This window comes from Lynx rufus, unplaced genomic scaffold (assembly GCF_022079265.1).
Source record: "Lynx rufus isolate CCGP_SWC_20201006 ecotype Redwood Valley unplaced genomic scaffold, mLynRuf1.p SCAF_11, whole genome shotgun sequence".
Taxonomy (NCBI): domain Eukaryota; kingdom Metazoa; phylum Chordata; class Mammalia; order Carnivora; family Felidae; genus Lynx; species Lynx rufus.
In genome coordinates, this window is record NW_025814825.1 from 51,934,335 (window position 1) to 51,956,681 (window position 22,347).

Here is a 22,347-nt window from a genome sequence, read left to right on the forward strand (position 1 = left end):
CAGAGCCCATAACCATTGGGGCAATCACCTAATCGATGGGTCACAGACAGGGCCCAGAGGATTCCATTTCCTGGGTCGCCACTGAGTTTAGGAGGCGTGACCGAGGGATACATACAAGGGGAGGAGCGTTCAGATAACGACAGACCCACCGTCGCCTTTAGCATTATGCTCCCTAATATGGCGGCCCAGCACACAGAGTCCCAACTCTTAGCGTCCCCTGGGAAGGTGACGGTTGGCGCCTTCCTAAAAGAGGGCCTCCGCACCAGATCTGGGCTGGGTAGGGACACCAAGCTTCACTCCGCCTCCAACTCCCACGTCACCCCACGGTGGTGTCGGATGCGCCCCCGCTTCCGGGTCTCTGCAGCCGAGGGCCAACGAGCCAGTGTGGCCCAAATTGGGGTTCTCCCCAAGACGCCTGCTCCCTTTCTCCTGCCCCCCTTCTCCCTGTATACTATTTGCTTGATTGTCATCACTTCCTCCCTGAGTTTTTTTATTCTGTTGAGGTTTCTGCCTTGCCACTGGGAGCCTTTACATTCCGTAGGCGCTTTGATTTGGAACCCTGGGCGTTTCTCTTCTTTATCACAGTGGGCACAGTTTTGTCCTCATCCTCACACATTAGAGTCATTTGATTTTTAGTTATTTCGGCTGCCTTACACATCTCAATGGCTTTCTTTGCCCAGGAAGGTCACTTTCCCTCCACATCTTCCTCACAGAGCACTTGATCCAATTGTGTGCATTCTACACGCCCCCGAAGAAGTGCTCTTTCAAAAGAGGTTCATGAGTTCTCCATATCCGCATGCCCCGGCGGCTAATTTCAGCTCTGGGACTCTACAGACTGGCGTCCCTTGTGAGCCGGAAGATGCGCCGTCACCGGCCCGGGGCGGCCGTCCTCCTTAAGCTGGCCCCCAAACGGACCGGCAGTCTTATCCCAGTTTTTCGGGGCAATGGGCCTCCAATAGTTCGTCAAACGGAGGCCTGGCCTTCTCGCATCCTTGAAGCATTAATGCGATGGCTGTTTTGTCCGAGCTCTGCTGAGGGGGAGGTCCCGCTTCCCCAGATGGAGGTCAGCCCACCAGAGCTGCCGTTCTAAAATTATCGCTCGCACATCCCTCAAAAGCATCAAATGGTCATAATAACTCATATTTACAAAGCCCCGTCGCATTCACCGCGTGGGATCCCACAGGGCTTTACAAACGCAACAAACTAATACACACGCTAACTAGAAGGCGCCTCTCGCCAACCCCTGCGAGGCGGCCACCTCTGGGGTGCACGGTAGCAGCTGTTGATCTGCGCGGAGCCCCAGGACACAATGGCCGGGCCAGGGAGGGAAGAATGGCCGGACTCTGGGAGGCCCCGCGCTGCCCCAGGCCGACACACTCAGCCTGTGTTATTCTGATCTGACGGTGTCTTTTGATTCTGCTGCCTGGCTACCTGTTATCCCAGGATCACAGCTCTGCTGGCCGAGCGGCTGCCTATTCTATTACAACCGGGGGCCTCCGACCCCTGCTAACAACAAGCCTGGGTTTAGGAAACAGCATCTTGGTTATGCACGCAAAGGGCACACATCTAAGGGACACGGAAGTGTTGAAGGCCACCGCCTCACGCACAAAGGAGACTGTGTTTGTGCCCGATGGGCGGCAACCGCAGCGTCTTTCCAAACTGTGTGGTGAGAAAGTGCCACGGCGTCTCCAAAGTCACCCTGCTCCGAAGGGCCGAGGACACGTGTCCGGGAAAGAGACAGAGCAAGCGTCTGCCCCTGCCAGGGCCAGGAGAGCGCATGACTGAGGTCTTTGCAGTCGTGCCCGGAACCAGAATTTCCGAGCTGGGAGGAACCGCAGGCATCGGTTCGCCCGGCTCCAACCCATTTTCCAGTTGAGGAAACTGAGGCCCGGCGAGGAAGGTGGCTCCGAGTCGCACACGTGGTCTGTCTCACTCTCGGTCCCGTGTTCTTCCCGTCCCAGGTCCTCCCTCCTGGGACTTTTTCTTCCCCAACTAGTAACATCCAGCTCGGGTATGGATACGTTTACAAATACACTTACACACCACATGAACGGCTGCTTCACTTACGTCACTCAGGCACTGCGCGTTGAGGCGGGCTCTGGTGAAATCGGGGTGGTCGGGGATCGGGGTGTATCTGTGCAGGGACTCTGCGTCGCCCGCCCTGTACAGGCGCTGTGGGTAAGACAGGCTCACGGTAAGTGCAGAACTGCACCGGCCGAAGTGACAGGCGGAGAACAGGTGGACCCCCTTCCTGCCCCTCCCACCGAGTGCCCACTATTGCGGGGGCAGAACCCAGCCCAGCACGTGGAGGGCCTCCCGCCAGAACCCAGAACCCACCGGCTGACCATAGGGGCCCGTGTGCCCAGAGTCAGGTGGGACCGGCTGGTTTTAAATAGACCCTGTTTAAAATATCCATCAAGATCTGCTCCAAATGGGCCCCAAACCAGTATCCTGGTTGGCTACGCCCGCGTGTTTTACAACAGTATAAGGTGTGTGGGTATTTTGAGAATCTTTGCAACTGAGCATTGTTCAAGGTTTCTACTTGTAACGAGATGCCTTAATGCCCTTCCTGTTTGACGTGAATAATAATAAAAAGACACAAAGGCTAACAAGTCTTTTTTTTTTTTTTTTTTTACCATGAAATGCCTTAAGATGTTTCCAGAAAATTAAAGTTTTCATAGTCTACCTGGGTCCCAGGAAGACACAATTTTAAAACTCGAGCTCTCTCTTAGTTCCTATTTTTAGAGCACTGATCTAAGAGTTGCAAACAATTTTAGGAAGGGATTGAGCCTCATCTACTTTTAGAGAGGAAAATACAGTATTCTGATCCTTTTCCAAATTCATCTTGGACTTCGCCAACACGAATGTTTCGGCACAACATTTAGACTCTGTGTGATGAGGGGTCAGCTTTCTCTGTGCAAAATCAAATCCCTTGACAATTTCAGAGAAAAAATATTTAACTTCCTATACTCCGAAATAAATACAGGAGAGAAGAAATGAGGTTAAATCATACGGAGTAAAAGCAGAAAGAAGCTTTTAACGTGGTTGTTCTTTTTTTCTAACTGGGTTACGTTCAGCCTTTAATTCCATTACCATCTATCGATAATTGAGACGAATCTCTCTAATGTTGACGAAAAGATCACCAATAATACTTAGTATTGTTATGATTGCGAACATGCCATAATAGGGGACACTTATTGAGGACTCACTATGTTCCAGACACTTGCTAAAAGTGTCACATACATTTATTTATTTAACCCTCAGTTCACTTCATCTTATGAAACGGTGCTCTCAGTGCCGTCCTTTCCAATAAGGGAGCGGAGGTTAGAAGAGAGAAGTAACTGGCCCTCGACCACCCAGGCAGTAGACAGAAGGTCTGTGCTCACAGCTGTCCCAAGCCCATCCTCTGAAGCACTGAGTACTGGGCGGCACACTACACACTAGGGGGCACCTAGGACGAGTGATGGAAGATGCCCACCTCGTTGCAATGCAGGTAGCTGTTCTTGGCGTGAACCAGGTCTGGGGAGTCAACCACCGTGGTGAACTTGATACTGTCTGGTTTCTTACGGTATTTAGTCTGTAAGAAAAGGCACAGGTTCCCATAAAACCGGTGAGCACCATGCATTTTTCAGCATGCAGCTTCACCGCACCACCTGCTCAGTACCAAATGGGCCAATGACACTACTGGAAAACAAGTCTCTCTTCTTGGCGGGTAGCTCACAGGGGTATACAAGAGGTCCAAGCGGCCCCTGTGATAAGGAACATTTTACCAGTATTTACTCTCCCGAGAGAGAGAGAGAGAGAGAGAGAGAGAGAGAGAGAGAGAGAGAAAGCTGCACAATAGCCTGGCTCATCACAATAAAGGAATTCAGTAGAGGGGAGAATTCAGCATCAGCAGGGTCCCAGTAAGGTCTATTACTAAGAAATGGAAGAAGGCAGTGCCACCCTCAAGGGGGCCCCAGGGCAAGAATCTCCAGGCCACCAGTACGGTGGGGAGTTGGGTTAAGGTAACCACTCCCCGTGCAATGCGTAACACCTTCTGAAATCAGATAAGCCCCAGACACTGGGCTCTCTGAGTAAACTCAGGAGGTGGATGGCAAGTTCTGTGCCCCCATGAAAACAACGGGCCAGCTTAGCTCGTGACTACCTAATGTGCCTACTGAGAATCTTCTAGCACATCATCTGTCTCTCACTGCCCAGTTGGGAACATGCCTTTAACTCCCCAGCAAGTGAATTCATGTGGAGGGAGATCTTGTTCAGTCCTGCCACTGGGTTGCAAAAGGCCAAGAAAAACATTGGGCGTCCAGTGGCCACGGGGCCCTCTTGGGATCTCCACCCTGTAAGCAGGTTCCCTCTGCAGCAGAAAGTGAATGCTATAGGTTGCATGTATGATAGGGTCGGGTTAGTGGTACCTCGCTGATGAGTTCTCCAGCCTTCTTTGCACACTCTAGCTGTGGGGAACTCAGCGTCAACCATCCCGTCCCCTTCATGCCCATCAGGTCTGACTTGTAGCGAAACTGTGGGAAGAAAATCATTGGCTTTTACCAAGAGAGTGTCTGAGACTGTCGGGGCATTCCTAGATCCTTGATTTGTAATAATGCTTCGTCATGACGTGTCAACATCTTCATTCGGAGTGTGTCTGCACATCATTAAGTCCAACCACGTGAGTTCGTGCACTCTGCCAGGAATTAAATAATGGATCGTGCCTAAGATACAAGAAGACCCCACCTGTGAACTGGCAGGGTTAGAAGCCAAGGTAATGGATGCAAATGATCGCTTGAAGGAAGAGTGGAGATCTACACCCAAGCCCAGGCATCTGCCTGGATTATTTTGTTTCCTTCTGGTAGTGAGATGACTGCTTGCCTGCCTGCCTACATAGAACAGTTTTGCCCACCTCCAGGCGATGAAAGGGCTTTGAGCTCTGGGTCAAACCTGCCGTGACTCGGAGCAAATCACTTTACCAATGTGACTCAGTTTCTCTCTGTGACAGCTGAAGGTGGTAACGACCCTTCTGTGCTCATGAGAACGCCTGAGGGTCCTCAGGAGCAAAAGCTGCTCTATGTGTTGGATCTGTTTTTGTCTCGTGGTGGTTTGGGGGGCCGGGGGGGGGCAGGAGGGCACGGGGACAGTTACAGCAGGACCCTAAGAAGGGCACAAGCTTAGATACAACCGGCCTACAGTATGGGAGCCAATTTAATCTTTTTGTGCCTACGTTTCCCTCCCCCTGCCACCGTTCCCCAGGATTTGCTGATAATGTCAAAACGGGCTGGGCTTTATCACCCTTTTTTTCATTTTAAGGACTCAGAAGATTGGAACTACAGCAGCATCCCTGGGACAAAATAGTTTAAGTGGTGCTGTAGGACAATGAGTCTGATCAGGAGTCTCCTAAAACATTAGGTCTTAGTACCATCCCTCCACCTGCCCACCATTATCTAGGATGAGACAGTCACATGAACGCTTTTCTTCTTCTCTTTATGGAAATTAGGCATTTTTTAAAGGTGGAAAAAGACCCTCTAAGGAAATCTAAAATTTGGATCTAAACGAAGTTGATAGCGTTTCTCTAATTTAGATACAAGCTCTGCTGTAACGCAAAACATCACTCCAGAAACCAGCCTCTCGGCCTTTTTAGTTCCTTTTCATTTCAGGATTCACAGCGTCCCTCACAGCTGGTCTCAAAGAGGGTCCGTTTCTGATCTACTGTCTGCTGGTTAATGCCCCCGTGCAAATTCCACTCTGCTTTCTAACTGGTGAAGGGAGGCATCACTCAGGTTCAGGAGCAGGCTTCAAAACCCCATGTCAGTAAGATTGCTTTTTATACCACGATCTTTCGGTCTACACCGGCAAAGCTTTTGCCTTCCACTCTGATAAAGAACAGAGAAAATTGGATAAATTTCTAAGTTAGAGAGAATAATCCGACAGGACCTCTTCACAGCCGGGTCTCGCTCCTTTCATACGCAAGATGAAGTGGGGAACACTCTTTCAACTTGCCTTTTGTTGAGCTGAACAGTACAATCGCAGGTAAGTCAGAAAGCAAGATGCAGGTTCCCCAAAGATCTGACTGCGCCTCAGACTCTCTTATAAATGGATCGTCTATTGATATTTCAGCTCCCAGCCCAGGTTGGACTATTCACGCAGACCCTAAAAACAACACGCCTGCCCCAGACTTCACGATGAAAGAGGGGGAGAGAGAGGGGAGTTGAGAAGAATCAGCTACCCAAAGATGGTTTTAAAGAAGGATTCTAAGATAATAAGAGAGCCTCGCACGCTGCCCAACTGCATCTGGCTTCCCCAAATGGCAGTCTTGCTGTTTTCCCTTGCCTGGAAGCCACCTTCGGATTCGTACGTGGGGTTTCCCGGCACCCCCATTTTGCAGCACCGGCTGCAACTGGGTCTCCAATTTCCAACGATGTAAACAACTGCACCCAGGAGGCGGCCAGTGGGAAGGTGTATTTGTCGTATTAATGGGACCCTTTATAACCACTCTCTTGCACAGGGTGTGGTTTGCTTTAGACTCATTATTTCATGCATTGTTCATGGCATCCTTCAAAGGAGGGGTTCTTATGCCCATGCGCAGAACGATTTTGGTGTTCGACTGACTGCTCAGATTCTCAGAAGAGCCACCGGCGGCCGTCCACTTGGTGTACCACGCAGGCGGTCATTGAAGGAACCCTTAGGAGTCGGAGCACCTGGGGTCCTAATCCAGCCACGTGGGGGAGCCAAAGAGCACTGAACTAGGAGTCTGGACACAAGAGCCCTGCTCTGCTCCTTGCTGTAGGGTCTGGAGCAAGCCATTCCCCTGCCAGCCTGCGACCCTGGGCAAGTTATTTAAGATTACAGGTGCCTTAGCTGCCACATCTGTAAAAACGAGAGGAATACCAGTATGCACCTAGATACTAAATGAGATAGTTGGTGCAAACCATTTAAACAAATGCCTGGTCCAGAATAAACGTTCCAAACGTTGTAGCTAATGTTATTGTTGTTTCTGACGGAGAAACTGAGGCTCACGGAGCTTACAGAGTCTACCTGAGGTCATGCAGCCGTAAAGGGTGGGGTCAGGGCTGTCCCCTTGACAGTCCCTGAAGGTGCTCTTCAGGACTCCCTGCAGCCCCCGCACAAGATCATGGCCATTCACTGTAGAGCACTGCCTGGGCACAGCATGTATCTCATACATGTCCCGAGGCAAGCATGGCTTGAGCAACTGTGGCCTGAGACCTTCGTCCTGGGGGAGAGCACCTCTTGGCTCCCTCTGGCCCGACCCACAGCTTTCTTTCTGGCCTGGGTAGGAGAGGGCAGGAGAAGCAGCCGGAGGCTGGGGGCTACTGTTCCTCCCCCAGACTGAGCCGAACTGAGTCAACACACAAGGAGCCTTTGTTTCTTTTTGTATACAACGTAACTACATGAAACTAGATGTTCAATAACGACCACAAGAAAACTGAAGCCTCAGAACCAGCTCAACATTACCAGGCGTCCTCTGTCCTCTTGCCATCTACCCGCCCCCCACCAAATGAACAAACTTGAAGTTTAAAGCGATGAAAGAAGTTTAAAGCGATGAAGTTTTAAGCGATGCATGAAACATCATACGGTGATTTAAAAAAATTAAGCCATAGCTTCTCAGCATTCCAAATTTTAATACATATCCTATTTCATAAAGTGTGTAAGAATGCCAGCTACCATCTCTTGGAAAGTCCTTTGCTTTTTAGATTGTTTTTCCTACATTTTTTAGCATTAAAATATCCTTTCTTTTCAGAAAAAAAAAACTGTGATATAAATGGTAGCTTGAAATAATGTTTAGGTTTTTTTTCCTCACTTAGTAAAGTAAAAATCTGAGGGCAATCTGGGTGGCTTAGTCGGTTAAGCATCCAACTCTTGATTTCAGCTCAGGTCATGATCTCAGGGTTTGTGAGACAGAGTCCCAGGTCGGGCTCTGTGCTGACAGCACGGAGACTGCTTGAAATGCACTCACTCTCTCTCTTTCTCTGCCCCTCCCCCTCTTAAAATAAGTAAATAAACTTGAAATAAAAATCTGACATTATACTGATGCCACCATCTTAAAAACATCTACCCGTGAACCCTGAGATCTGAGGTCACTGGTCAAACCTCTTTGCTTCTCTGTTGGAGGGACAGAGGCCTAGAAAGCAAAGTGAAGGTTCCAGGACACGGAGTCAGTGGGTGACAAAGTGGGGCTTCCCACGAGTGTCTTGGGGCTCCCGGCTCGGCTCCCCTCACCTCTCCCGGATGGTCTCTGTATCTGCCCTGGAGGTTCCTCTTCCCCCCAGGAATAGACCATTGACAAGATGGTCATGCCATGCACCATTCTTGGAGATGGCAGGACAGCCATCTAGCAGGTGGAAGGCCTTCCTAATGGAACTCGGGCTGGCCCCTTAGTAACTACATCCCCTGTGTGGGGCCCGATGACCTCCCCCTGCCCCACACTCGACCTGACTGGGATAACTGCCATTCCAGTGAACTGCGATGAATAATTAGGTGACCAGTGAATCATGACATCACGGAGTCCGAATTAATCACCAATTATGTGTTTATAATATTCTGTCTGTGCCGTGTAACTAAACTCAAGAGAGCTCGTTGCCCTAAAATTCCTGGCACATTTCTATGCACCGGGCACCATGTGAGGTTTCATACAGGCCAGTCCTAAACTGAGAACTGGGTTCTCAACTGGGGGCAGTTTTGCCCCCCACGTACATTTGGCGATATTTCAAGACATTCTGACTGTCACACGGGGGGGAGGGCAGTGCCATGGCATCTAGTGGGTAGAGGCCACCATGCACCAGACGGGCCCCACCACGGAGGATCACCCAGCCCAGAACATCTGAGGTGCTGGAGTTGAGAAAACCTGGTACGAGAGCTCCTTCCTCCTAGGGCTGAGAGAGACAACACGTACAAGTTCACGTGGTTCAGTGCCTGCCACTGACCACGCCCACATTATCATCGTTACCTTGTCCCAACGGGAGACAATGAGGCCTAGAAGGAGGATGGAACTGATGTCAGCACGTATGGGAGGGGCTGGTGCCCTGGCCTGGGTGAGGACCTCTCTTTTCTGGGTCTCGGTGTCCACACTTGGGTTGTAGGAAGCCTGACTCCCCTGCAAGGAGCTCCCTCCTCGAGAGCAAGATGGGTAAGATGATGGGTTCTGGGGTCAGTCCTGCCTGGGCATCTCCCAGTGACCTCATCTGTGTAAGAGGAGTCATGACTGTCCCCACCTCGCAGCATGTGGCAAGAGGGACACTCAGGCAGGCAGGCAGACAGCGTCAGCTGTGGCTGGACCACTGTTTGCCAGGCATGAGCTTCCCCCCCACTGCATACCGTCCAGCCCCTACTCTCTCTCGGATCCCCGCTCCAGACCACATCCTCCTCGCTCGCCCACTTCCTTTGTGCTGGCCTCAAATAGGCTGGGGCTCCTCCCGCTCAGGGCCTTGGCCTTTGGACTTGCTATTCTGTCGGCTGGAGTGGTATCTCCTTCCCTCAACTTTGGTCTTTGCTCAAATGTTGCCTTTTCAGTGCCCTGACCCCGCCCTCCGTTTTAATTTGCACACACGCAGGTCCACCCACCTACCCCCTTCCCTGCTCTGTGTGTCTCCACCACGTGTGTCCACCCGACGTACCACGTGTCCTACTTATCACAGTCCTTCTCCCTCCCAGATCATGGAAGCCCCGGGAAAGCAGCAGTTTTTGACTTTTCTGTTGACCGTGGTAATCCCCAGGGCCTGGAACGGTGCAGTAGGTACTCAAGAAACAGTTATCAAACAACCGAATGATTCCAACCTAGATGGCCCAACGCAGACCCAGCAAGTTTTAGCTTTGGCGGGGGGGGGGGGGGGGGGGGGGACCGAAAGGCAAAGGAAGAAGCAGAGATTTACATCCAGCCTAGGCGGGGGGGAGGAAGGTCAGGGGCTGGCGTGCAGCCCGAAGGCCCCCTACCTCACTCTGCAGGGCGTGAGCTCTCTTGGCCCAGGACATCTTCAGGTCCTCAGGCAGCGCCGTGAACTCGTGGCACCATGTCCTGTAGTCGTGATCGCTGGCTAGGGCCTGGGCCTTCCTGGCGTGAACCAGGTGCACCATGTCCATGGGCAGGTGACACTGGGCTCGGCTGCCCGCCGCCCCCCGCCTGTACTGAAGCTCGCTCTGCAGCTGGCCCACCCGCCAGCAGTGCCGGAGCCGGGGGTCCTCGCTCACGCTCCGGGTCCCGATCAGCCTACCTCGCTCCTTCACAAAGTCATGTCGGTAGAGAAACTGGAAGGGAAGACTGCAGTCAGGGGCCGGCCTTCGGCCTGCTTAAATCCCACCTGCATGTTTTCACTGCCGACCCTAGAAAACTCACCCACTCTTCCACTAGGAGGTGATGATTATAAGAAAAACCACAGTGAGGGTGGCATGAGAGCATGCTTCCTCCCCGGGGGATGAACAATTAAAACATCGCTCCATTCTTCCTACCTAATTAAAACCATATCCTCAGGACCAAAGGAAGGGCCCCACTCCCCTTATGTGTGTCCTATGGCCAAAAGGAATTTATCAAAAAAGGTAAAAGAGAAACTCGTGCTTTAACTGTTTGTACTTGGCAAAACATTAAACCCAAAAGACAGGATCCATTTATTTGAAGTCCACGTTTTCTGTGATTTGTTTGTGGGAAAGAGAAAGTCACCTTCATGTCCCAAAGCTATGGACGCTATCAACAGAGTGGCTGAAACACAGCTGGCCAATCCTGACGCCAACGTGTGAAACTACAGAGAGCCAAGAGGGAGATGCGTTACGGTCGTATTACAATTTCTCTTACGAGTTCTCTGTCGAATTCTAGGCGCAGTCAGAAAGCAGGCGGCTCACGCGTTACAGGGGGGACCGCTGGCGAGACCCCGCCATTAGAAACAAATCCTAATCGCTTTCCTGCTGGAGACCTTTGCCTGAGTTTAGCTTCGGATTAACGGAGCCTTTCTTTCCCTCCCTCCGTCAAAGAGTCTCATTCCTAACTAATATATTCTGCAGGTGACATCCTGTCTCACATGGTGATAGATTTGCTTTAATTCAGGAAAATCAGCCGTAGACATTGTTTTACAAGAAGTTAACAGAAATTAGGCAAAATGGAAGGTCATATCATTCAACTCACATCACTGGCTATATCTCCAGAGACGCGAGCAGCCTGGAAGGGAAGAGCGTCTATTGTCAGCTTGTAGCCTTGAGCACGGAGATTACGCCAAGACTCCTTGTATTTGGCCTACAGTAGGAACACATGTAGATCTTCTTTAAAAAAAAAAAAAAAAGAAAATTACACGAACCAACGAACAAAGGCTACCCCTTTCATTTGTAGTAGGGCGTTCGAGAATCGATTTCTGACCAGCAAAAGCGCTCTCTTTTGCAAAGACAATCTCATTAGCACACACACTGGCATGCTCTCTGACGCATATGTATGCGCCACACTTGAGGAAAAATGCATTTACCATGAGCATCTAAAAGACATTTTTTAAGTTTCTGGGAACACCAGAAGGGCCACCGTTAGAGCCCATCACGGCCACAGACAGACGTGGCTTTGGAGCACGTCTGCACCTCAGCTTACGTCAAGAAAGGCTTACGTCACTCAGATTGGCCGCGTTTGCTTTGGCTCGGGCGAACTCAGGCAGACCCAGGGTCATTGTGTACCGGTGCCTCTCCTCGTCCCCGGCTGCTTTATAGAGGCGCTGGGTAGAAAAAGAACGAAGAACAAGCAAGGAGATAACGCTCAGTGCTTCTGCAACGCTGCAGGTCCCTCGCTGGCAAGCGGGAAATAGGTTTGCAGAAATAGGTTTGCGGAAGGCCACTCGCTGTGTCACAGATACACCTTCAGCCCTGGGGAAGATCTTTCTTTCAATAAAGTCAGTTCTTTCATGAGTCAAATTGAGTGACATAAAAGGACTATGTAAGACATTGCGAGTTGCTTCTGACGGGGTTCGGGACAGGTCGCCCCAAAATACGGCACCTTGGCGTACTGAATGCTTTAAGCTGAAGGAAACTGGGAAACAGCAGGTGCCAGAAGGACTCTTTTTTCTCCCCTCTCCTGAAGCAGGTCAGAAGACCCTCCTGTGAGAGATGCCCTCCCCACACCCAGAGGCGATGGGCGTCCGTATCTCCGAAGACGGAGGGCTGCAGAGAGGAATCTGAGCGAACAGAACGAGCTAAGTGTGCCCCTGTTCTTAGCTCATCACGTTTTGCCGTGACTCTCTAGTCTTCATCGAACCTCGTACTGAAACGCTCAGGTCTAACCCATTTCTTCTGTCTTCATTTCCTTATGAAGGCCCCCCCCCCCCCCCCCCCGTACCATGTAAAACTTGAGTTAAATAAACTAGCATGCTTTTCTTTTGTTAATCTGCCTTTTGTTACAGAAGCCGCACTCTGAGACCCTATGTTGGGTAAAAGAAAAGGTAATTTTTCTTCCTTACGCTTTGCCCAATAATAGGCCGAGGAAAGAAAACCACATTTAGGAACACTATCAAAGCTCTTCTCATTGTAAACTTTTCCCTTGAGGATATAGTGTACAGACGATAAATACCAAGACCCGGGGGGATTTGGGAGAAGCCCCGGTTGGCGGAAGGGGGGTTCCCAAACTCTGTTCTGCATCCTTTCCTAAAGCCCCAGCTCCTTCCGTGAGCAAACTCCCACCAAGGCCGCCCTGCATGGCCTCCGCCAGTTATGAAAACACCTATTCTTGTGATCAGAAATGGCTCTGTGACTGGTGAGTTCTCTGAGGCCAGAGGTCATCACAGGAGGCAGCGTTACCCCATAGCATCCAGCTCACGCAGCAGGCAGGAAAGCCTGGACAGGAATTTAAAATTGAGAACGGCTGCTACCCAAGCTCTTGGGGACATTCTTATCCTACGCTGCTGCCCCTTACTGTTTGACTTGGGGGAGAGTGGACCCTAACTGTATAAATAGCCAAATCTCGACCGGCTTCTAAAAGAGTCAGGAAGAAAATCTGAAAAACTCAGGACGATGCCAAATTTAATTCTCTGCCGAGCTCGATTTCTGTTTCAAACTTGCAAGAGAGCCACCGAGAAGTAGAACCAAAGGGGCTGGACCACTGATTTTATGTAATAAGATCCCTTCCCCTGTGTGCCGCTCTGGTAGAGATATTTAAATAAAGTGAGCAAACAGCAGGTAAGGGAGGAGGCAGAAATTCCAGAGGTCCGACCAACAGCATTCTACGTAACCGGCCTTGCATCAGCACCCCTGAATAACCACACATCCTTCCGAGAATAATCATCAGAATGACCACGGACGTGCGGTTAGCCATTATGTTCCTAGACAGAACAGATGAACGACGGACCAGTACTCTCAAACTTTAATGTGCCAAGGAAACATGTGAGGACCCCGTTAAAGGACCATGTGCATTCAGTGGGTCAGGGGTGGGGCCCGAGGTTCGGCACTTCTTTTTTTTTTTTTTTCAACGTTTATTTATTTTTGGGACAGAGAGAGACAGAGCATGAATGGGGGAGGGGCAGAGAGAGAGGGAGACACAGAATCGGAAACAGGCTCCAGGCTCTGAGCCATCAGCCCAGAGCCCGACGCGGGGCTCGAACTCACAGACCGCGAGATCGTGACCTGGCTGAAGTCGGACGCTTAACCGACTGCGCCACCCAGGCGCCCCGAGGCTCGGCACTTCTAACAAGCCCCCCAGGATATCCTGCTGGTCCGTGACTGCCCTTGAGGGGCAAGACTAGAGTCTGAACCAGATTTCCAACTAGGCCTTCCTTCCCTCTGGAAAATGTTTACATTCCATATGTGACGTTCTTTTCTTTCCAAACCCCCATGCAAACACGCGTGCTTTTTCCCGGCCCCGACCCCACAAATACACGTTATTTTTAACAAGCTAGCAGTTTTTAAAAAGGCCATTCCAAAGCCATCCGATTTTACCTCATTGGTAATCTGGTTGCTGAGTTTTGCATGAAGGAGGCTGGGGGTGTCTGTCACAGCTGTGTACTTGAATGACTGGGGATGCTGACGGTATTTACTCTGAGGGAAGAAGACGACTTGTTAGGCATCAAACCAGAAGGAGACGAAGCTCTCTAAGCACTGGTTATAAAATCTCACTTTGCAAAGGCTGCTAGTCTGTTCCCCGGAATCCAGTCCGACACACCTGCTCTCGTGACCTCAGAGCTCAGAGGGAGGAAGACGCAGAGGAGGACAGGACGGACTGAATCAGATGCTTACCCACAGGAAGAGGAGAGGACATCTAGCCCTTTGCCATGAATGGGAACGTGACTATTGAAATTTGCAGTTTGCTCCCGACCTTTGTTCACTGGAGACCCAGAGCCCCTCGGTTCTGGGAATGTCCCAGAAAGAACTGTGCAGCTTAAAAAAAAAAAAAAAATACCGATTGCCTGCACCCTGCCCTGGGAGACCAGGATTCATTAAACTGTCAGTGGGCCCAGGCATCTGTATTTTTTTTTTCAAGCTCCAAAGACAATTCTGATGCCCCACCAGGTTCAGAAACCACTCTCTTTTGAGATTTCACTGGAAAAGTAAAGCGCAAAGTTCAATCTGAACTCCCACGGTGAGGCCAGCTCCGTTTTCTCAGAGCTCCTAATCAATGTGTGAGCCCACCTGATACTTCCAGTGCCCTCCGTTATGCCCTCCTGTCCTTGCATCTACAGTGAGTGGACGTCCCAGAGCCCTTGCAGGTGTAAGTAAGATTCCTCAGAAGCTCAAAGGGCTTAGAATTCTAGACTTCTGTATTTTTACCATGAAATTATCACCAAGCTTCTAACAACCATTTCCCAGCCACCGGAGAAGCATAGTTGCTTGGACTACTAGCGCTAATCCTCATAAAAACTAAACGAGAGGGGTAGGAGTACCCCCATTTAACCGATTACAAAGGTGAGACTCAGAGAGGGCAGGTGACAGGCTGGAGGTCACACAGCAAATGAGCACTGGCCTAGGATTTCAGTCTCCATCTGTTGGTCTCCAAAGCCGGCCTTTTTGTCATTGTACCACAGGGCCACTCTTCAAAGGGACCCTAGGGAAGCAGATCTTACGAGTCAGTGAATAATTCTTATGTGTTCATAAGGGACTGGCTTGATATGTGCAAAGCTGTCTTAAATGACATCCAGTCTAAATGGAGGATCTCGTAACAGAACAGAGGCCCCAGAAGAGGTTATGCGGTAAACGGCCACGGTTAACAGTTAACATCTAACTGGCTTCGGCAGGAAGAAGTAAGCTGAATGCTTATTTCTCCCGTGGAAATAAGACGGATACCCCTCAGCCCTCCAGGGTCCCCGGTCACCTCACTGATGAGTTCAGATGCCTTCTTTCTCCCTTCGATCTCTAACGTGCCTGGAATGACACAGGGAACGCCTCGCATGAAGTTCAGGTCTGACCGGTACAAATTCTAGAAGAGACAACACAAGGAGTCAGAAAAGCCAAACTCACAGAACAAGGAAGCAAGGAGAAGCCGGAGGACCCACGAGAGGATGACATCGTAATTAGAACTCACGGCCAAGCCAGTGTCTCCAGACAGAGCATCCTCAGCAAACACACGGTGCCTCCCAGTAAGTGTTTGTGGGGGAAACAAAAATGTAGGTCAAAAGAAAAACGATTCTGCTGTCACCTGTCTCCGTAGCTTTGGAGGGAGGTGAGGCAGGTTTTTATCTTCATGGGGGCTATCAAGACATAAACGCTGGAGTGGATTGTGCTTGGAAAGTCAGTTGTCTTGGGGCAAATGTGGAAATGACGGTTTAATAGGCCTTCTAAAACAAAACCCAGCAGCAGAGGGTGGCATTAATTAATCATGGGTTAAGAAAGAACTAATAAATGAATCCAGAATCATCTGGCACAGGCCTGTCTGTGTGGGTAGGGGCGAGTGTGTGTACCTGAGTGATCCGGGCTGACAGTTTAAAGGGTCCCCAAATTCGCTCCCCTGCAGCCACCCAGGTGCCCCCCCTCCCCCGCCCCCGGCCGTTGCTGCCTTCCAAGTGCTGTCACAGCGAGAGGCAGGGCAGGCGAGGGCTCCGCTCAAGTGACACACAGGCCCTGAGCTGAGCGTGGCAGCTCCACGGTCCTCCAGCTGCTCTGGGGTTCCTGACAGTTTCTGGCAGCCGGTAAGCACCGTACACGGGCGGAAAACCCGAACAGACGACAGATACCCAGATCTGAGTGTCCCTTTGCTTCCAGGCACTGTCGAACCAGGATGCAGGTTTTGTGCGGTGTTTTGCTTTCCAACCCCAGCCCGTTACTTGCAAAGCCCATAGCACAGAAACCTAGAAAGGTAGGCAACAGGGGGAATGCCAAACAGGACGCTGCCGCCTGTGGAGGGGAGACATCCGGGATCTCTTTGGGGGTGAGGAAATCCTCGGTGCTCCCCAATACTCCCAGGCCACCTGCTTCCGGAAACAGGTGGCTTGAGCTTGACACGCACATGGGAGGCCCGTGAAGGTCTCCACCACTCGTCGCGGGGACCCAGGAAGGACTGCTGGGGCCCGGATGCCCTGCCCTCCCCCACACCTGAAGTGGGTCCGCTCTGCCTGAAGTGGGTCCGCTCTGACCCCAGCCTCTCCTAACAGAGCATGGCCTCCCTCAGAAAACGGGCAGCCTGGGAATTTATGAAGCATGAAGAAGAGCCCCCCCCCCCCACCCCGGTCAGACCTGAGGCCAAAGGCAGTGCCGGTAGCAAATCTTCAACATGCAAAACATGTGAGCAGAGGGCATCCTGGTCAGACGCCATCTAAGTTCACGTGTCAGCCCCCCTTTCTCACTGACAGTTGTGGGGTCTCCGGCAAGCTCTCTCTTTAACTTCTTCGAGCCTCCCTGTCATTTCTAAAATGGGGTAAAGACTACTGATACAGGGTTATTTTGAGGTTGAAATTAGATCATGTGTGAAAACGTCATGTTTGGAACCAGTGGATGTTTCCCGTTGCCGTTAGATCTGTGTAACTGTGCTGGGCAGGAGCACGGGGCGGTGTTTCCCAAGAAGACCCCGGTTTGGGATTTCTCACCTCCGGAATCCCCCGCGGCACCAACGGGAGCTTGGAGTCACTGCCTCCTGGTCAAATCTGAGAGGACAGAGCCCTGAGAGAGAGGCCAGGTCCCCTTACCTCGCTCTGCAACTTGTGAGCTCTCTTGGCACAGCTGAGCCTCAGGTCTTCGGCCAAGGAAGTGTACTGGGGGAGCGGGTGTCTGTAGTCCTGGTCGCTGGCCAGGCTCTGAGCCTTCCTGGCATGCACCAGGGTCACCATGTCCAATGGCAGATGGAAGTGTGCCTTGGAGAGTTCAAAGCCTTTCTTGTAATTCACCTAGAGGGGCAGACAGATCAACAGCCGCTATTTCAAAGCCACCATTTGCACAGGGACCATCAGGGACAGCGAGTGCAGTGAGAGTCTCCCAGGTGAGCCCTGGAGACGTTCTGGCGGGACCGCTGCTCCTTTCTAGTAGGGACTGGCTTAATTAGCAGGATTCATGACACTCACCACCCTCAGCTCCTGGAGGTCACTGACTTAGATGATGAAGGCCCACGGCTCCCCCAGTTGGGGCAACACAGAAGTGCAGGAGACCTACATCACATCACGTCAGTGATTCCCTTGCTGAGTCTTTAGATCTTCCCATTTGCCAGAGGCAAGAAGGTATGTGGCTAACCTGTGAGGGCACGGGGCCCGCCAGAGTTTCTCCCCCTCCCCCTGTCAGGTTCAGACTTTAGACACCAGGGACTCCCTTCTCGGACTTAGCCGATGAAGAGCTTCTTCAAAGCATCAGACGACATCCTAAGAAGTCTGGGGGCAGGGGCGCCAGGTGCTAAGCAGGTTGAGCATCTTACTCTTGATTTCGGCTCGGGTCATGACCTCACTGATCGTGAGTTCAAGCCCCGTGCTGGGCTCTCCGCTGACTGTGCAGAGCCTGCTTGGAACTCACTCTCTCTCTCTCTCTCTCTCCCTTTCTCTCTGCTCCTCCTCTTCTCGCTCTCTTAAAATAAATAAATAAACTTGAAAAATGTAATTAAAAAAAAAGAAATCTGGGGGCCAACAGCAGTGGGTAGACGCTTGGAAAGCCAGTTCTGAGGGATGGGTATTCCCAAGAGGCACGCTGAGGGAGGAGAGGACAGACCACAAGCTCCACGGCAGTCCTCAGAGAAGCTGCCGGAAGGTCTGCGAAGCTCACTCTGGGCTTTCTCAGGAGTCAGATGCGTAACTGCCACCTCCGCCATCCTTCCCGGAGCCCTGGACACCCCTCCCTTACCTCCTGCTCCCATCTAGCACCCTCCCCTGACCCCTAGCATAAAGGACAGGACAATTCATGTGCAACCCCACATTCTTTGGTCAGCACTCCAGCCCAGAAAGGGGTGGGGGTTGGGGGGGGGAAGAATGTTAGATATGGGGAAACTGAGGCGGAGAACACGTGAAGCTGTGGACAGAGCCTGAGATGGAGGGCTGGCACCATATTCACTTTCTAGCTGATCTTAGACAAGGGACTGAGGCGCTCAGAGTCTAGGTCTTATCAGTAAACCGGGATGGATAAGATGATAATGTTCCTCAAGAGAGTTCGTCCAATGGTTAAGGGAGACCCAGGGTGTAAAGGTGCTTCGTCCTTCGTAGCACAGTGGATATACGTCAGCGTCTAGCCCCACCGTTTGCCCGCGTGCATATGTGCAAGGGGACACTGCGTACACACTCGCGCCAGCATCCAGAGGGTCGAAACCACGGGCTGCAAACTCAGACGTTTCCAGGCACCCAGACGATAGCACCAGTGAGCAAGGCGGGCAGTGAGGGAAAAGGAGGCGGCCGCCTGACCAGGAGAGCATAGGTCCCTTCTAAATGGAGCTCTCGGTAGTCAACGTCAACTGTGGCCTTGAGGAATCCAGGGCCAGCTTCTGGCTGGAAGTCTACGACCTTTACGCAAAATGTTCCCCTTTTAAAGGTTTGCAACTAATTCACTCTGCAGACCAAACAAAACAGCTCTGTCGTCCAAACCTAGCCCACAGGCCCCCCCCTTCGTGGCCACTGATCACATCACAGAATGGCCCAAGGGAGCTCAGGGGTCGTCTGGCTCAAACTGTCACTTGACGCAGGAAGAAGCTCAAGCCCAGAGGAGCCAAGGGACCCAACAAAGGCGCACAGCTAGGTAGGACAGAGCCAACGGCCACAACCGGAAGGACAAACGACACATGCTGGCCGTGCACCATTAGGTGGGGGCCCCCTCAGTCCCGCTGCATTTTTTCGCCTACTTACTTCGCTCTGCAGCGAGTTCGCATACACTGAATGTGCAAGGCTGATATCGTCTTCCAAGCTCCGGGAGCCAAGCATCTGCCCTTTCATTTTCTCAAATGCCTCTTTGTATTTGTACTAAAGGGAAAGAGAGCGGGAGAGAGTAACAGCTCGGGGACAAGGGACACGGAATGGGAGAGGTGGGTATTGGGCGAAAATGTTTTGTTCTTTTGACAGTGACTGGGTGAGTTAAAAGAAAACGCGTGGGAGTCGTCAAAAGGCCTATTCTTTCATATGCAAGACTCCCAATGACTAAAGGGCTGGATATGAACTGGCAGGACATGTTAGCACTTGGGCGGCCCGCGCTGGAAGAAGGTGGGTGCATTGTTAACAGTCTCTGCACGCGGACTTGCTTTAGGAAAGCGCCTGGTGGAGGGTGCATTTCATCTGCCCGGGGTCCAGAGTTACAGTCCGGCATTTGGCTTTGTACCCCGGCTAGGGGATTTTTTTTTGTTGTATGGTATGTTCTCTCTCACTGGTCGTTACCAGATTGCCCTAACACAGTCAGTTGGGAAAGCAGAGGACAGTATCCACAGGCAAAAGAAGGCAGGGGTTGGGGGCAAAAGGAGTAAAAATCGGTTAGGATTAAACATTGACACGGTAATGGAGGTGGATGCTCACGTCACTTATGATTTCGCCGGAAGCCTTTGCTGCCTGAAATGGAATGGCATCCAGTCTCAATTTATATCCGCCGTCTCGAAGTTTGCTCCAGGATTCCTTGTAACGTGTCTGTTGGGAACATGCGGACAAATAAAGACCTTCGTGTGATCTGGTGGTTCTGAGATGCTCATTACCAAGATGGGCATCGGCTTTGTTATGGGTTTTCTCCCCCAGCGCCCGGTTGGAGTTAGAGATCACTGCGTCTTAGCAAAAACCGAGAAAGAGTTGGAGCCTGCCTCACGCCCACCCACGGGAGGGAGAGTCTTTTGGGGGCGACTCTTTAGAGTCAGACAGACCCAGATTTCTCTGAGCAGCAAGCCGAGTGGAAGAAGGAGGCATAAGGCTGAGCATGCACAGATCTTGACGTAAGATAAGGAGAACACAACTGTCTGTCGAAGAACAGGAAAGGGGGCGGGGGTTGCTGATCAAGGTCACGGGAGGGAAGGGTCTCTCCTCGCCATAGCCGTTGGCTGCCCTCACCTATATTCTGACGCTCCAGCATTTCACCCCCTCAGTACCAACGCCTTTTGTAGTAAGGCGGTTTTCCTAGTCTCATTCTTGCAAATGAGCTTGACTCCTCTGTAGGATGGCCTACCTAGCCCGCAGAGCTCAGCAGCGCAAATGAAAGCATGGGGCCCCTTGGTCACAAATATTACAAATTTCAAAATGGTGACGGCAGAGCATTCAAGTAAGCTCCAGGCCCTTCTGAGTACGGGATGCTTCTGAGCACAGGCTGCCGGGCACTGCCCAGGTCCCCGGATCCCCCGGAATGAAAGCCAGTGCCCCATCCGCCAGCCTCACCTCACTGATATTCATGGCATTCAGCTTGGCCAGGAGGACTTCAGGGAGGTCGGCTGTCTGAGTGTAATGGTGCTTTATGTTTTCTCCTTGTTCCTTATATAACCTCTGTGGAGGAAGAGAGGTTTTGCATTAAACCCAGGAGGTTCTTCCACACAGCCATCAGCCAAGTTACACTCCGGGAGACAAGGGACAGCTGCCACCTCCCCATAGAGACAGGATCTTGGGTGCCCTGCCGCCACCTGGATCCCGCAGCCAGCACGGTGACACGGGCTTCGTGCCCTCCCGAGTCCTACGTCCCAGCTCAGAACACGACAGGCTGAAACCTGCCTCTGCATTAACACTCTACTTGTAGCATAAACCTGACACGGTGTCAGATGGGAAAATGAGGTCTAGTTAACACGTAATAATTTTGTTATTAACCATAAAGCGTGGGAGGGCATTAAAATTCAGAAGCATGAGAGAGGGCTCTTCCACAGGGGACGTCTGGACCTACTTCAATCCCCACTCCCTTCCTCCGTCTCGAGGATTCTTGTGCTAATAAATGTCTACTGGGTGGGTCTGGGGTGTCTTTCATGCGGAACTCTGATTTGGGCTTATGACATCCTCATAGTGATGACACACGAAGTTGGCATCGGCCACCAGAGAAAGTTTCTAAGCCGGGCTTTTCCATCCCAAATCTTAGTAGCTGTGTCCAAAGTTTCTACGTATCACAGCACTGCCCCCTAGAGTTGGTTAGGGTAAGGAAGAAGCCCGGGTTGTTTTTCTTCATACAAAAGTTCTTGTTTGACCATCTGTGTTTCTCAGAATTTAATTTGTTTCTGATGGGCTGCTTGTCAAGAAATTATAAATTCCTAAACCCGTAAGTTTGTAAATCATCCCAAAACTTATTCTGATAGGCACTCAGGACATTTCCAAATGCCTGTTAAATAAGGCACAATCAGAATAAAATATTCAATTGGGAAGCATGAGAGATAATTTTGAAACTCCTCTTCACCAAGGGTTGTACATTTTCCTCACGGCGAGTCGAATGGTTTGAAGATATTTATAAGGCGTGTCTGCCCCACTTTACAAAGATCTGCGAGCCTCTCTCAGCAGAATCAGCCAAACGGGGTTAACCCATGTCCTAAAGTGAGTTTTAATGGACCTCATCATTCAATTTGGTCTCCAACGAACGCCATGCCGTGAGGACAAAAGGCCAGGTCTCAGTTTCACGTTAAAAAGGGAAGACGGGAAGTGAGTTCACCGTTAGTCTCGTGCCCGCAAGACCCAAATCATTTCCAAAGTCTTTGGGGGAATTCAGAGAGCAAGAATTCCTGCCCTCGGGTCCCAGGGAGCCCTAGCGGGGGCTGAGTCTTCCAGTTGCCAAGAATTTTCACTCCCAGAGTTCCAGTTCTGGAAACAACACCTTAAAACAAAAAGGAGAGGAGAAAAGCTCCCCCACCCCCAACACAAATCTTGAAGATATGCAAATGGGAAGACAGGAGAGCATGAGGGCAGTGGGGTGGCAGAGCCCCACTTGGCATCAGAAGAGCGGTAACACCCCATTTGCATCCTAATGAGGAAGCACCCCCGCTAAGGTGCTCCTTGGCAAAGGACGAGGAGTTCCTTCATCCTTAGAACAACAGAAAGAGCAAGGCAAGGAACCCTCAGCTTCAAT

At 51.2% G+C, this 22,347-nt stretch overlaps 1 protein-coding gene across 1 annotated transcript in view; it reads right to left on the reverse strand.

The window, feature by feature from the left end:
* Positions 1–22,347, reverse strand: part of NRAP (nebulin related anchoring protein) — a 76,253-nt gene that overhangs the window by 4,768 nt on the left and 49,138 nt on the right. The window contains exons 26-37 of the mRNA XM_047073465.1: positions 20,691–20,795; positions 19,851–19,958; positions 19,194–19,307; positions 17,070–17,267; positions 15,263–15,367; positions 13,894–13,992; positions 11,580–11,684; positions 11,117–11,224; positions 9,937–10,248; positions 4,413–4,517; positions 3,479–3,577; positions 2,068–2,172 (exon numbers count right to left, since the gene is read on the reverse strand). Of these exons, the coding sequence (XP_046929421.1) occupies positions 2,068–2,172; positions 3,479–3,577; positions 4,413–4,517; positions 9,937–10,248; positions 11,117–11,224; positions 11,580–11,684; positions 13,894–13,992; positions 15,263–15,367; positions 17,070–17,267; positions 19,194–19,307; positions 19,851–19,958; positions 20,691–20,795 (1,563 nt within the window). The remainder of the gene's footprint in view (positions 1–2,067; positions 2,173–3,478; positions 3,578–4,412; positions 4,518–9,936; positions 10,249–11,116; positions 11,225–11,579; positions 11,685–13,893; positions 13,993–15,262; positions 15,368–17,069; positions 17,268–19,193; positions 19,308–19,850; positions 19,959–20,690; positions 20,796–22,347) is intronic.